Here is a 15,213-nt window from a genome sequence, read left to right as displayed (position 1 = left end):
CAATTAGAATTACTTCCTGATTCTGTTTGTTCCTACTTCCTAACTTTATGGATAGGGCCAGGGCCTCCACATTGTCCGTGTTCTCCATGACCATGAGGACCTGAGTTTCATTTATCCCATCAGCTATTAGATAACATAAGTGCTATTGTTTTTATTCCATAAGATAAAAGCTTGGCTTATTACCATTTGAGGTATAGTTGTAAGTTGAATACACTATACTAAAGAAAAGAAAATTAATAGTAAACTGGCAAAACTATCCAACCCTGATCTAAGGATTAACCTGTGAAACTTGAAAAGACGAGACATGGAGAGCACTTCAATATTTCATACCATATTTACAACACATTTTAAAATTCAATGATCCTGCTTAAAGAAACCGTAGTTTTTCATTCCCAAATTGTACCAGTTCAGATGGGAGCCACTTTTACTGTTCTTAAAATTAAGATAATAAGGTTGTAGCACAAGCACAGGTTTCTAAGGGTTAGTGGAATACTTCACAAACATCAGTGTCTAGTTCTGAAACATGGAAAGAATAATGAATATTGCTTCCTACGTTCCTATATTGTGTGTTCTTGCATGCTAGTCATATTTGTTATGCATTGGATAGACAGAGAAGCAATGAATATACAATGTAAACAGCAAAGAAATAGGAAGAACCAGCTCCGTCTTCATGTGGGTTTCCCAGTAAGGAAAATGGGGGTTGACTCTGACAGGGACTCTGTTGCCTGCTTTTCCATCACTTTCCTCTTGCAAGGCTACCTAGCCAAGCCACAAGGGAAGAGGATGTGTTCCACTTCTCTGAGGAGTGGGGAGGGAGAAAGGGGGAACGAGGAGGGAGGGCAGGACAGGAGGAGAGGAGTGAGGGGGCCACAACCAGGATGTAAAATGAATAAATTAAAATTAAAAAAGGAAGTGAACCAATGTACCACAAGGCTCATTTCTGGATCCTCTACTCTGTCTGCGTGGTGGCTTTCCTGAACTCCCTACTAATCTTGACAACAGTCCTGGCTGACATGGCTGCTTCTAGTGTAATTTTGCCAACCCCTTTATTTATTTATTTAATTTATTTATTTATTCTGAGAGCACTTAATTATAAAATATTAAGTGGGTAGATTAGGCTCATTTATTAGTTATTATAAGCCAAGAACAACAATTATTTAAAGGAGAAAATGTCAAACTTTAAGCTTGTTCATCAACAATAGTGACACAACCTATATGTAATTTTTAACACAGGGTAAGCAAGGAAGAGATAATGTTAGTATAATATTTGTTAGGTACTATATATTAGGTCAGTTAAAATAGTGGTGTATACTGCCATTTCAACTCTTCAGGAAGCTAAAGCAGACTCAAATGCACAGTGATCTATGTGGCATGATATAGCTGTATGGCATGATATGGCATGATAATTTTAGCTGTAAAATTGCACACTGTGCATTACAACTTTGAAATAATCATTCAGAACTATTAAAAGCATTAAACATTCCAAGTTACAACTCTCATACTGTCATTTTCTTTATATATGTCATTTTATTTTCCAGTTCACACAAACATCTATGAAAATACAAATACCAAAAGTAACAAATGCCATAGATGACAAAAAGAAAGAAAAAAAATTGTTTTGGTTTGTTAAATATTCTAAAGAGTATCATGTCTGAATTTGTCAAATAGATGATCTTGGCAAACTATAAGCACTTGTCCTCCACAGGAGGCTAAAGCATGAGTCTAACAGCAAAACAAAACAAAACAAAAAACCACCTCATTCTCTATCAAGGTAGGGATACACTGAACTGGCAGTTTATCTGAAAGAAGAGACCACTAGGGATAAACCATTACACACAATATTTGTCTAGAAAACTTAAAAGTAAAGTCTACAACAAACTAACTTAATGAACGAATTTTCATCGGAGCCAGGTGTGGCGTCAAGCACTGTAACCCCACACTTTGGAGAAGACAGCAGGAAGACAGCTAGTTCTTAGCCAGTTTAAGTCATCACATCAGAAAATATAGAAACAGATATCTCCAGTGAAGCTATTACTTCTCCTTGATCACCTTCCATGGCCCCTCTTCTTTCTCTCACTCACCAAAAACTTAAGTTTTGCCTTTACCATGTAGGTATATTTCACAGTTCCTTCTCAACTGAGAGTTTTCAACTCTTCCTCATGGTCTTCTGGTACCTAGCATTATCTGGCAGTCAAGTGGGAATGTACATTGAAGAGCTCAGTAAACAATGGATAGTGACAGCAGTGTGAAGCCAACATAGTTCATAAAGAATGACATAAACTACTTTTAAAACTATAGTTGAATTCTATAGTTTTCCTTTTTAAAAATCACCAGTCAGAGGCATGATCCTGGGAAATGAGCTAATCACAAGCCCTGAGTGTCAGGAGCTGTACCCTAGGAACTAGATTTTCCAAACAATATTCTTGATCAGCTTCCAGTCTTTGTAGGGCACAGAGTTCCTCTCTGGTGGTCTAGAAATTTTGGTCAACACCCAAGTCAATAGCATATTCTATCTTCAGAAATTGGGTAATATTTGGGTAAAATAAAGACGTTGCTACTCAGCAAGCTTATGCCTAGGGGCATTCAAGGGGCGATTTTCCGGTTTAGAGACTCTAAAAATTCTTTCTTCCTTGTTCCTAGCTTTTGGCTATTCTGTTGCTCATTAACATTGCTACTGAAGGGTGGGCAGGAAATAGAAAAACAATCAAAGCAGTTTGCTATTTATTAATTGTTTATTAACAACAACAATAAAACATTTGTGGAGAAAATTATGCATTGGACAGCTACTTCTTATTATTTGTTTCTATCCATTTTCAGTGTTTGCTTTGTTCTCAATTTCAGTTACATGGTTGAAGGTTAATATCCGTGTTTCCTAATAAGATTCCATGACTCTTGCAAAGAAGTATTGTTTTATTTTGCTGTGAGGTAAACTTCTTCCTTCCTTTCCTGGAGTATAGAGGAAAGTACAGATCGGTTGGATGACTGACTTTTGTATTATTTTAATATGCAATATTAACTTCAACATAAGAGAAAATGAATTTCAATTTACGTATATCGACAAGATACTACATAGATGATACGTGACATTAAATTTACACAAGATCCCACTGCTTTCACTTATTCTAGAACCACTAGACATTCTGCACTGTTCCATAATTTAATAACACAACTACTGACATCCATGGTGTGATAAAAGAAAAAGAGGCAAATAAATTGTTGACATTCTGCACTGGTTCTAGCTTTGACATGATTATATTTATTTGGCAGCCTATAGCTACAGTGAGGTGAAGGATTAACCATCAGAAAGCTGAGTAAAGAGATTTCTATTATAAACGAAGACTATCTGTAAAGGATAAACTCCTCATCCTATTTATAAGCTACTTTTTTCTGAAAAATATATTTGGCTTATGGCACTGTCAGGATTCTAGCAACAGGACATTTATTGAGTTACCACAATTTCCCATGCTGTAGTGGACTGCAGTCATCCAACTGGGAAACTTAAATAGCTCTTACTTCAGTTTACTAATATTAAACTATGCTCTAAGGAGGCAGGTGTATCTAATATTCTTCAAGGATAAGAGGCACAGGTCACCTAGATGATGAAATAAGACATTAAATCCTAACTATTTAGGTATTATAGGTCAAAATAAACATTTGCTGAGCCTGACTGCTAAACGTCCTATGTTAAATTTATAAGTGACTCAGTATATTTACTGGAAATGTAGCATGAGAATATAGACCATAATTTTTTCATTTGAACAATTACATGTATTTAAAATAATGTTTTAAACTCACGAGGTATAGTAGCAGATGACAGAGGAGAAATATCAGTCAAGTCTGGTCATGAGATATAATCAACACTAATACAGGGCCCCATACTGAAAAGTAATCATGTTCAGAAAATGATCTAATGGTCTCATGCAGCTGCACTTACTTTGGTCTGTGCTGAGTTACCACTCTATCTCAAAAGCAACTTGCCATGCTTGTATTACTCCATTCAAGAGTAACTCACCAGCTACACAGTGATTGTCATAGGACCATTCATACAAGTTTGTATGCTAATAACTTGCCAGGGATTTTCTGCAAATGAATCAGCTTCTCATTTTAGTTCACCCTAAACTCATGCAAAAGAACACCTGCAGGAGTTCACTTGTCTCTTCAGCTTCTAACATACTACCTGGTCCTTTGCTTTTAAGAACAGTCTGCCAATCTGAAATGTACTGCCAATAGTGTATGGCATTTTAATGATGTTGATAGTAAGTAGGCTAAGTACTTCATCAATTTTAGGTACTCATTCCAACTAAGTTTAGGTGTAAATCTGCCTCAAAAAAATCATAAAATGAGTTTACCATCCCAAGAAGTCTTGGACTACTAAGCTACAAATACATTTTCATCTTCTAAATTCCAATATTTTCTACAGCCATAACACAATTAGCCTTTTTGCTGTTTTTCTCAGATTCTAAACTACAGACTTTGATATGCCAACTATTCAAGTATCTCCTATTTATCAATTGATGCATATGGCCAAGTAGAGACACCCATGTGATACATTATTCTCACAGAGAAGTTTTATAGAGGATATAGCACTAGAGAAGAACACAGAAGAATAATGAAAGTCCTATTTCAATATAGATACTATCTGAAGTACAACTCTAATGTGATATACACAATTTGTTGGCATATTAATAGACTTATGAACGCATTAAGATTCACTTTCAAAAGATTTCTAAGCTTAGAGAATTTAGAACATTTCCTTTCCTCATTTTCACCTGTGACTGAAAAGCTGTCAGCTGTGCTATAGCACAAATAGAAGTGAAAGATCCATAAAAGGAAATGTTTAAATATGTCACTGAAAATTAACATAACACGAATTTCTGTACTGCAATGAAAAATATTGTGCTATACAATAATTACATTCTCTTTTCTGAATGAAATGTTACCAAGTGATTTTAAGCAAATCAAATGCATGTCTGAATTTATTTTAAAAGTTTATAATCAGTTCAAATGTGTCTACTATTAAAAGCATAGCATTCTATTTTATTATCATTCATTAGTTTGGAATATTATATATTCATAAAAATTAATAAAGCACCTCAGAAGTAAATAGTTATTCTATTTGTAAAATAGATGTTTAAATTGTAATCCACTCATAATTTCAGGTAAGAAATTTCAAGTAAACATTAATGATGATCTGGAAAACTAAATGAAGCAAATAAGCAGAATAATACATATCACCTGTTTCAGAACTACAAGGAACTTTCTCACTCAGAGCAGTTACAATATTCTTAGCCCAGTATTCCTTGCTCTATGATTACAATTAAAAACAAAAAAGATTATTTTACTATTCAAACGTAAACTCCAGGAAGCAAATAAATTTGGAAAAAAGTAAGATATTGTATTCCTAAACTCTATAAGTGTCTTAGGATTCTTCTTAGTGCAAGCTCTATGAGAGCTCCTATGTGTGAACAACACCAGGTTTTAAACGCAACCCTACCCTGGATTTCCGGCCACCTCTCTCTTCTTCTCCTTTCTTGTCTAAGACTCCCTGAACCCTAAAGTCTCAAGGTATCCTTTTTTTTTTTTAAGTGTTTTCAGCTTGTGTTGTATAAAACATAAGTCACTTCTTGCTCACTGGACACAGTTTTCTTAAAGTTCATCTGTGGCATGGAGTATTATAAAATCATTGTTTATACATTCAACTTTACAGAATCTCAATTTCTCTTCTAGGGAATACTGTCCTTGTTTTCCTTCCAGAATATTACCTGATCCTGGCTTCCCTTCTGTTTCACAGGGCACATATCTGTCTCTCTTCTTGGGTTCCCTACCCCTCCTCACCTCTCCATTCTGCAAGAACCTTGTCTTACAGCTTTGCAACCTCACCCATCTTCCCCACTCTGATACAATTACAAGTTCTAAATTTTCCTATAATGTATAGACACATAAAACCAAAATAGATTACAGTCTTGAACTTGAGGTCCAACATAACAATTGCCCACTTCCCTCATTTTTCCTTTTTTCGTTCATAGTAACACACCAGATTCTTGCCCATATGAAATACTTTGGAAGCCTCTCTAATTGCCCTCAACACAATGACACCTCTTCTCCTTCAGCAACCAATGAAACTAAAGTAACAGTGGCCAAACTGCAGTTCTACTCCTCATAGTACTCACAACCAGAGGTGGTTTTAAAACCTTAGAACCGTACCATAAGACATAAGTCTCTCTTGAATTTGTTTTAGTTGTAGGTCAGATTTTATTTCCTTCTACTTCCCACTTTGCTCATTAAACTATGCTCAAAGTGGCTTTCAAAATGTCCCTTTACAAATTAAAATAACTCCTAGTGTCTTGTCTCACAGTCATTGTCCTTGCAATAGTCTCTGCCTAAAATTCTGCACCATATTTTGATATGCCCCCTGCCTTTTGAATCAAGTATTTTATCTCCTTGGTGTTATTACCATGCCATCCTACAAAAAATAGAATGCTGAGTCACCTTTCAGGTGACTTAGTAGTGTTTATTACAATATTAGGTTATCTCCATTTTCTCGAGTAATCTCCCTATAAAGCTGAAAATAAGTCATTTTGAAAAGGATAGCTTGCTCAGTATTTTAATTCTTGGACCCTAGAGAGTCATTTAGAAGGCAGCTGGCAATTATACTGACGTAGGGATGGAGGAGTAGTAGGTCCTCCTCTAAGGTTCATGAACTCACCAGCCATGGGTAGTTTATGGTACCAGGCATGAATTCCCTCACACTGAGCAGGTCTTACGTTCAATTGCATGGCTGTTGGTTACCCCCAATATAAAAGTGCCATGCTACTATTGTGGTTTATAGGTAGGAGAAAACACTAAAGGCACTCAACAGTATGCATTTATATACACATACACATATGTAATAAGATAGAGTAATAGGTCATGAAGTTAAGAGGGGCTGGAGGCTAACAATATGTTTAAAGCTGGAGGGGAGAAACTGTGGGTAGAATTTCTATAAATATAGTACTCAAGTATGAAATTATCAAAAATTACAACAAATGTTAAAAAGGTTCTTTGAATGACAGATTCTTATATGTTGGGAGAAATGTCTTTATTATCCTGTCATTCTGTGAATATTAACTACTAGAATTATAAATGATTTGCTAATGAAGCAAGGATCTCACTTAAAATCACGTAGGCAAAGCCAGAGACTTATAACAATAAATAATAGTATTTATTTTAAAGGATACTTTGTTTGAATCACTGTTGAATGAAAGAAAATGCTATACCATTTTAATAACGTTAATAACTTGATTTTTATGACTGCGAATATGTATTACTAGGATAACTAACTGGAGTGATTCACATCCAGTTCAGATGCTCAGCTTGGGACCCTTTGACTTTGCTTCCATCCACTAAGGAAGCTCCCAGGGAGCCAACCAGGGCAGCTACACGTTGAAGCTCCTTGATGGACAGCAGGTGTGTGCTAGTAGGAAGGCCAGGAACAAGAAGAACGTTAAATTTCCTGCTTCTTTACATGCTACACCCGTGAATGGCATCACTCTTGCCCTTCCATTAGCAGAGCACTGTAAATCCCCCCGTTAGGCAGGCAGTGTAGACTGGCTGGTTAAAGCATGACTGCTTCCCCTGAAGTCAGTCCTGGTGAGTGTGCTCCTAGGTGTGGCATACCATCAGGGACACTGTGTGTGATGCCCTAGTGGAGATGCCAATCAAATTACAAACAAAATCTGCAACAGTAAAGCAAACCTGTCTCATGCCAACTGATAATGAAGCCCTAGCAAATCTGATTAGTGAATGTATTAGCCATTAATTCTTTGTACGCTAAAGCCATCTGGTTCCTCAGTAGAACGATTACGGTTTCATTTATGTTTTATATTTCCACTTTTATTTTTTATGTTTACCCTAAAACTTGCTATTAACTATAACTCTATGTTTCATATTTGAATGTCTCTTCCACAAATTCCTTTTTGACAGTCTTTGAATACAGAAATATTTTTGCTCACATACTTTTAGAGCATAAATTGCTTGAGTTTATAGTTTATAACAGAGACGCAAAGAATTAAATAAATATTCATTATTACTCAATTAACTGTTTATAAAATTAATACTTTCTTTTAAAATCAATTCGATTGTAAATCCAGATACTTATTTATTATATCTTAAATCCATCATCTGTGTTCACTTGTAATTTTTATCTACTATCAGAAGCAAAAATTCATTCTTTTAAATGACAAGAACCCACAAATATCCTTAATAAGCAATCTTAAAATTATCCTAATATACTTCTTATTGTCTGTTTACCTAATTTTACTTCAGACATTTATACTTCAGTATTTCATATAATAAAATATTAATTATTAGTACTGGCATTGGACAAAGTATAAAAGAATAACACAAAGTTTTCATTTAAAAGGTCACATTCTCAATAAATATGTGATTGCAATGTTTAAATTATTTTATTGATATTGATTTTACATTACTTCTCCCATTATTCTGATGTTATAGCAACATAATATTCTGAGCTTATTTCAACATTGACTTGAAAGCTCCACAAGCCAGTGGTCTTACTAGGGCTGTCAGTGCTGAAGGTATGCTTGTGTTAGGACTCACATGATACACACATGATACATGAAATTTCACACTAAACAGGCAAAATTACATGAAAATATGGGTGATCATGAATTATGTACATCTTGTCTATATGTATCTATATTTGTGTATACATAAGTATCCTTCACAGCTCTGTTTATATGCATTTTCTCATGAACACCCATCAGGTTGCAGCCACAGGGTTTCCAGAGAGGTGAGAAGAACCACTCCAGTAAGAACTGACAAATGGCTCCATTTCCTGCTGTCTGCTTGTACTGACACTGCCCATCACACAGCAGACTGCCTTCTGGCCCAGCTCTTCCTCAGCAGAATATGAGCGCAAGAAAATATCCTTCTTTGATGCGAAATTTGTGTAATATACATCATTGAGTTTACCAATCTAACCCCTTTGGAAAGCAGCAGGTGTTGATTTGTTTTAGGGTCACATAAGTAAGAATGAGAAACAAAACTGATACCTATTTTTCTGCCTAAGGGATAAACAAAAGCCACTGATCCGCCAGCACCACAACCATCACCAAGTGGCCCCTTTTTCTGAGAATTTGAAAAATATTTTATATGGTTTTTCATGTAGGACTACAAGGAACAGCTCAGAAGGCAGTGACACCTAATGGCAAAGATAACTCCAGAGCTGCACATACATTTCCAAGCAACATTATTAACTCAGCAATGCCAAGTATTGGTAGTAATATGCTATCTCTAATGAAAAATAAATAAACTGATGATGCAAAGAAAGGGGAATGCTTCGTTCACAATTATATGAGCAGACGAAAGAAGAAAAACTCTGTACAGAATACGGAGGTTTTGAAATCATAATGTCCCACCAAGAAAAATTTATAGTATGACAAAATAAGCCATAGAGGTCAGGACTGAATGAAATCCATCTGTCATTGCTTCTAACAATTTCAATTACTAGCTATTTTTAGATAAGTCAAATGTTAATCACTTTGATTTTTACTCATATTTGAATGAACATTTATAGGAGATATTTAGTGGATGTATATCTCATCTGGAGTAGACAGCAAAGGTCCTTGTTATAATGTTTATTAGTCATGTCACGATTGATGTCGTTGATTAATAACAACATTGCCTAATTTAATTCACATCAGAATTGTGCTTCAAAGAACTGTATTAATCATACAGAAAAGAGCAACAGTTAAGTATGTGTCTTGACACTTTCTGTAAGTTTATTCCTATTTATATATAGTTTAGGAACAAACAGCTGCTATAAGAAAAGTAAAGGGGGAAAATATGCAATTTGGATATATGTTGCAAAGAGTCCATAATGACTGTTTAAGTAAAAGTCATGTGTAAAAAAATAATTATTTTAGCAAAAAAAATTTACTTAGTTATCATATTCCTTCTGGGAATGAGTTTAATTATATTTAATAAAACAGACCCCAGATCAAAATTAAGAAAAACAGATGCTTCCCATTGCTTGTCTAGTGTTTCATGATGTGCTGAACACTTCAGTAAGCCAGCTGTATACCTGGAACAGCCTCACAATGAAAATACGCTGTGAACTGGCTTAGCATCTCATAATGACAGCGTTGATTATTATGATCTTGGAATATGAAGTATCATCTGTTTATGGGGAAAAAATGAATAAATGGTTCTTCTCTACTTGTTGACATGAGGCATTTTGCTGAAACATAGCCAGAATTTTGGAGTGATGTGCGTAATATATGAATGGGTACAACCCTTGCACGTTTCCTTACAGAGATCTGCGACTGGGGGTAGATGATTTACAATCTGCTCTGTGAGCGCAGGAACCAGATAAAGAAATGAGCATATATTAAACTGTTAAAACGTGAGATCCTCCATATTAGATAGGAAGCAAACTCAAACTGTGCAGTTGACTGGAAATGCCACCTAATCCCTGCTTAATTAAAGCAGCACATTCTACACTCCTGTTGTGTTGGGGGAGTACAGAGTGCGGGACGACTGATGTTTGAGGAAAATAGCAGTCAGCGTGGCTAATCTCAAAGACTTGGGAGCTTTCTGGCTACATAAATCAGCGCGACTTCTGAATAGCCTCATAAAACACCGTATCATTGCCATTCCACTCACGAGGTTTTGGTTCTTCCTACAGCATGCAGATCGTTAGGAAACTTCTAAGCAATCAAGTAATGTGGGTCTGATGAAATTACTCAATCAATGCACAGGCCCAAAGTAGAAGCATAATTCAAACTTGCATAGTTTTCATGTGGCAAAGACCTTTCTTTCACCAGGGTGAAGGAGGTGATTCAACATGAAGCACTCTATGTGTGTATATGTACTTGGCAAATAAATACATGCAGCTAATAGATACCTCTGAAATATGATTAACAGAAAATTCAAGCAATTTTAATATCATATATATTTAGAGTAGAATAAGTGTATTTTCATCTCAAACACCTTGGCTCAACTATTAAAATTTATTTCATGATCATAGTAAACTAATTTATTCAAAAAATATTAAAGTTTAATACGCAGCAGTTTTCTTTACTAAACTATCTACATGAAGTAAAGGCAGAGAGATAAGAATTTTCATACACATACCAAGGTTCAATATCAAAAGCATACAATGTTTAAGGAAATTACTAGAGCAATGACTTTTTATCTTCCCTGTGTGCCTGAACGATCTACAGCAGCCACTTTCCCATCAGGCTGAGGAAATCTTCATTTCTGCATATCTCTTTAGATCTCTGTAAGTGAAATATTCCTTTCATGGTGGTGTCATTTTCAGCCCTTTAGTCCTGAGCTAATGCACTCCCTCATACTCGTGTTTCTCATATGATTTCATCAGAGTAATAGCCTAGAGAATTTTTTTCCTCACCGAGTAAGCAAGCTGACCCAGCGCATGGTAACTGCTGCCATACAAGTTTAACAGAGATGTACCAATTTTTAATTTATCATACTTTTGCTAAATGTGCAGCAAAGGGGGCATTTAACCTCTGAAGTACACATAGCTTAGCCAATTTTCAGTACATTATAAGAGGTATAAGGCTTTTAAAACTCTGTTAGCTTCACTGCAATATTTAGTAGTCTATAAAAGAAGCCAATTCCCTTGTCTTATACAATAATTTCATTCAAGACAAATTAATTGAGAAAGAATTAGCTATTTTCATTGGTTATAGACAGCTAATGCACACAGCTAGGTTTCTAAAGAAGCATGTAATTGCTGCACGGTTACTTTTTACGACTATAGTTATAAACAAGGAAACCATTTCACTTTGACAGACAACAGTCATCTTCTATTCTGAACCAAATGCCCAGACTGGGTTGTAAAATAGTACTACTCTCATAAAGAATGCTAAGATGTACACATACACACATATGTGTTTGTGTATTTACAAATACATGTAGAGCATAGAGCAAGCAATAGAATAACACTTGGCTACAACCCCCCCCCCCACGGGGAGTGACAAGCATAATCCAGAACCCCCCAATCATCAAATTAGCATAGAGAACGGTATGCTGATCACCCCACACACACACACAATCTTGCCCTTGTTACTTACAACTGGACATAAATTCATGCCTGGTTCATTTCTAACTCTATCCGTGTGTCACTGAACCTCTCAGTGAGACCATAATTCCTCCCTGAAAAGTTCTGGACCTACAGGCACTGTAAACCCCCAGGCAAGCTGGGATCCAGAAGGCCAGCTATCTAATGCTTCATTTTCTTAATGCACAAGGGTAAGGCTTTCTGAATTGTGACCTCATTACCCCTAGCACAGAGACATACAGTCCCATTGATAGAAATGATAGAGAATGGCTGACATGTTTACAGAGATAGCCTATAATACTAAAAGAGGGAGCCCCCTGGAGCTGAGGACGTGTCCACCACAGGCAAGAACACAGGCAGAAGCCCCTAGCTTGGGAGGAACTGCCACCTGCAGCTGTATCACCTGCCAGGTGTGTGTGTGTGTGTGTGTGTGTGTGTGTGTGTGTGTGTCACGGTGGAAGGGCAAAGAAGCTATGGCCCATCTGTCGCCTGGATTTGCAAAACAGATTGTACCGATAAAAGTCCTGTACACCAAAAAATGAAAAGAAAAAAAATTTTTTTTTTTCTCTCAGTGGGGTCTCAGTGCAGCCCAGCTGGAGGAACCTTGCTTGCCCAGGAGGGGAATTTCGAAGAGGAAAATATCACATTAGCACTGAAAAGGCTGCAAAAGCCTGTCTCCACTCAGCTCCCGGGGATTAGCAAGTGAGAAGAGTTGGAGCCCTTGGCCGCGGGCACCCTGCATGATAATGACTCGAGCCCGCCGCTCCCGCCACGCGGCCCGGCTGCTCGGCTCGCCTATAGGTGGGGCCAGGAGCCCGGCGACGGGGCCTCGGGGAGCGGGGGCGCAGGGCTCGCCCTGGAGCCGCCCGGCGGCCGCCGCGGCCGGCCCGGCCACCACCGCGGCCTGCACCGGCTTTCGCCTGCTCCACGCCCCGAGCCGGGAGCGCGTGCCCCGCCGTGCTCTCCAGCCGCGGCGTCCGGGAACCGCAGAGGACCGCGAGCCCGGGCGCCTGCACCGCTCGCCGCAGCGGCCCCGGCCGCTCGCGATGCAAAACCACCTGTTCGAGCCGCGGGGAGCGCCCCCGGCCCAGCCCGCCTCTCCCCGCGGATGGCACTGCCAGCCTTACCCCCCACCCTCCGCCTCACGGCTTTTTCCCCCCTAATGGCTCAAATGTACATCCGGGAAAAACCGGGAAGGTAGAGTCGATCTAACTTCCTTCTCCCCACACCCCGAGTCTCCACGCGCCCCACACTCCTGCGCAGAGGCCAGCCTGCGCCCCCACCGCCCGGCCCGCACTCCCCACCCGGCCTCATTCCGCGCCGCGAGGCTCAGCCACAGCCTCGGGAGAACCGAGCCAGCGCGAGCGCGGGCACCAGGGGCGCGAACCCAGGCCACCCCAGCAGCTGCCGGAGGCTCGAGGGGTGGGGGAGCAGAGATTCTTGCCAGGGAAACGCTAGGGAAAGTCGCCGCGAGCCGCACCAGCCCTGCCTTACCGATGTGGATGATGGAATCGGCGGTCGCCACGTCCCAGGTTCGAGACCACCAGAGGGACAGAAACAAGAGCAAGGGGAAAACTTCCATCCTCCGACGCCGATCCTCCTTGACCAGGACTTTGCTTCCAATTACGTAGATAATCTTGTAGCCGGTCCACAGAGTTTGAGGTCACGGTAGAGTTGGGTGCAGCTTCCCCCGCAATTTCCAAATCCCTCTGGCCGGAGCGCAGCCTTTCCTAGTCGCCGAGGAGGCACAGGCGACCCGAGAGCCAGCACAGCCGGAGGCAGCCTCCTCCCGAGCCCTGTCACTCGGAGGGGAATTTTGGCATCGCCAGAGTTGTTTGCAGTTGGGCTTTTAAAAACCGTCTCCAGCCTTGGCTGTTCTCGGACAGGGGGCGAGGCTGGCGCTCGGACGCTGGCCCTGGCCGCGCGGGGGCCGCGGTGGCGGGTCCCGGCTCCGCCGCAACTTGGGCACCCCCGCGCCGGATGTGCCCGCGCCCTCCCCCGCCGCCGAGCCCCTCCGCCCGGGCCGCGCGCGGTCGTGGCGCCTCGCGGCCAGCCCTCGGAGCCGCGGGCGCCGAGGAGGACGCGAGCGAGCCGCCGGCTTCAGCGGGGAGGGGGAGGCCCGCTCCGGGAGGGGTGGGAAAAGTGAACTTGAAGGTGATGCGGAGAGGGATGCAGAGAAGACGGCCCCTGCGCGCGAGGCGGGCGCCGGAGCTGGCGCGGCGGGCCCGAGCCGCTCCGCGGGCGCGGTGGCGGGGGAGTCCGCCGGGAGCGAGCCGCGGGCCAGGCCGGCGCGCGGAGCCGCGGCGCAGGAGGCTCCGGAGCCGCTCGCCCGGCGGGATGCGGGGAGCCAGCGGCAGCCCGGCGAGCTCCGCTGCAGCCCCGCGTTGCCTAGAAATGGATCACCTAGGAGAAGCAAGTCCGCAAGAGAGCGGTGCTGTCAGGCGGAGAGGGGAACCGAGAGAGGAAGAGCTTCTAATAACCACCTCCTCCCCCTATCTGCAATACAAGGGAGAAACAAAACCGCGCTCTAAATTCCCTGGGAATCTTCACCCGGACTGAGAAAGGCAGGACTCGAAAGAGAAGGCGGTGAAGTCCCCCACCTGCCTTGATTTTTTTTTTTTTCGAGGTTAAAAGCAACCTAAAAAAGCCACCCCACTTATTTAACCTTGCTATCCCCCAACAGGTATCGGACTTTTTTTCTAGTCTTCGTCTGGAATTAGACACATTGGCTGAGAACAAATTAGGGACACCTAGTCACTTAGGGAAAAGAAGACCTAGAAAGCTTTTTAATGAGATTTCAATTATAAAGTTATAAAAAGCTGAGAATGTGCTAATTACCTTTTAAACACTGGGATTTATTTTTTTCGGGTTTTTTTTTTTTTCATTCTTTTTTCAGTCTCTCCTTTTTTTAAGGCAGAATACTGAAAGAACTTGAAAAGGGACAATCTTGAGATTTTAAAATATAGCTAATATTAAAGTCAACAAAACAAAACAAAACAAAAAGAAGTCTCGGGGGTCAAAATACTGCATTTAGTTAATCACCTGTGCAGTTAAACCGCCGTGGGGAAGCTCCTTCCTGTCCTTGGGAAAGCTGCAGATGCAGTGTCAGGCAAGCTCCCAGCCCTGGG

General features: G+C 40.5%; 1 protein-coding gene across 2 annotated transcripts in view; it reads right to left on the bottom strand.

The window, feature by feature from the left end:
* Grid2 (glutamate ionotropic receptor delta type subunit 2) overlaps positions 1 to 14,695 on the bottom strand; it is a 1,564,629-nt gene extending 1,549,934 nt beyond the window's left edge. The window contains exon 1 of one of the 2 annotated variants that reach the window (XM_060374191.1): positions 13,580 to 14,695. In XM_060374191.1, the coding sequence (XP_060230174.1) occupies positions 13,580 to 13,667 (88 nt within the window). In that variant the 5' untranslated portion in view covers positions 13,668 to 14,695. The remainder of the gene's footprint in view (positions 1 to 13,579) is intronic. The other variant, XM_060374189.1, reaches the window with a different exon arrangement.
* Between the last annotated feature and the right edge of the window lie 518 nt (positions 14,696 to 15,213).

Source organism: Meriones unguiculatus, chromosome 21 (genome assembly GCF_030254825.1).
Source record: "Meriones unguiculatus strain TT.TT164.6M chromosome 21, Bangor_MerUng_6.1, whole genome shotgun sequence".
NCBI classification, from domain to species: domain Eukaryota; kingdom Metazoa; phylum Chordata; class Mammalia; order Rodentia; family Muridae; genus Meriones; species Meriones unguiculatus.
The sequence above is the reverse complement of the archived record's forward strand: the minus strand, read 5'-3'. Positions and strand labels throughout refer to the sequence as shown.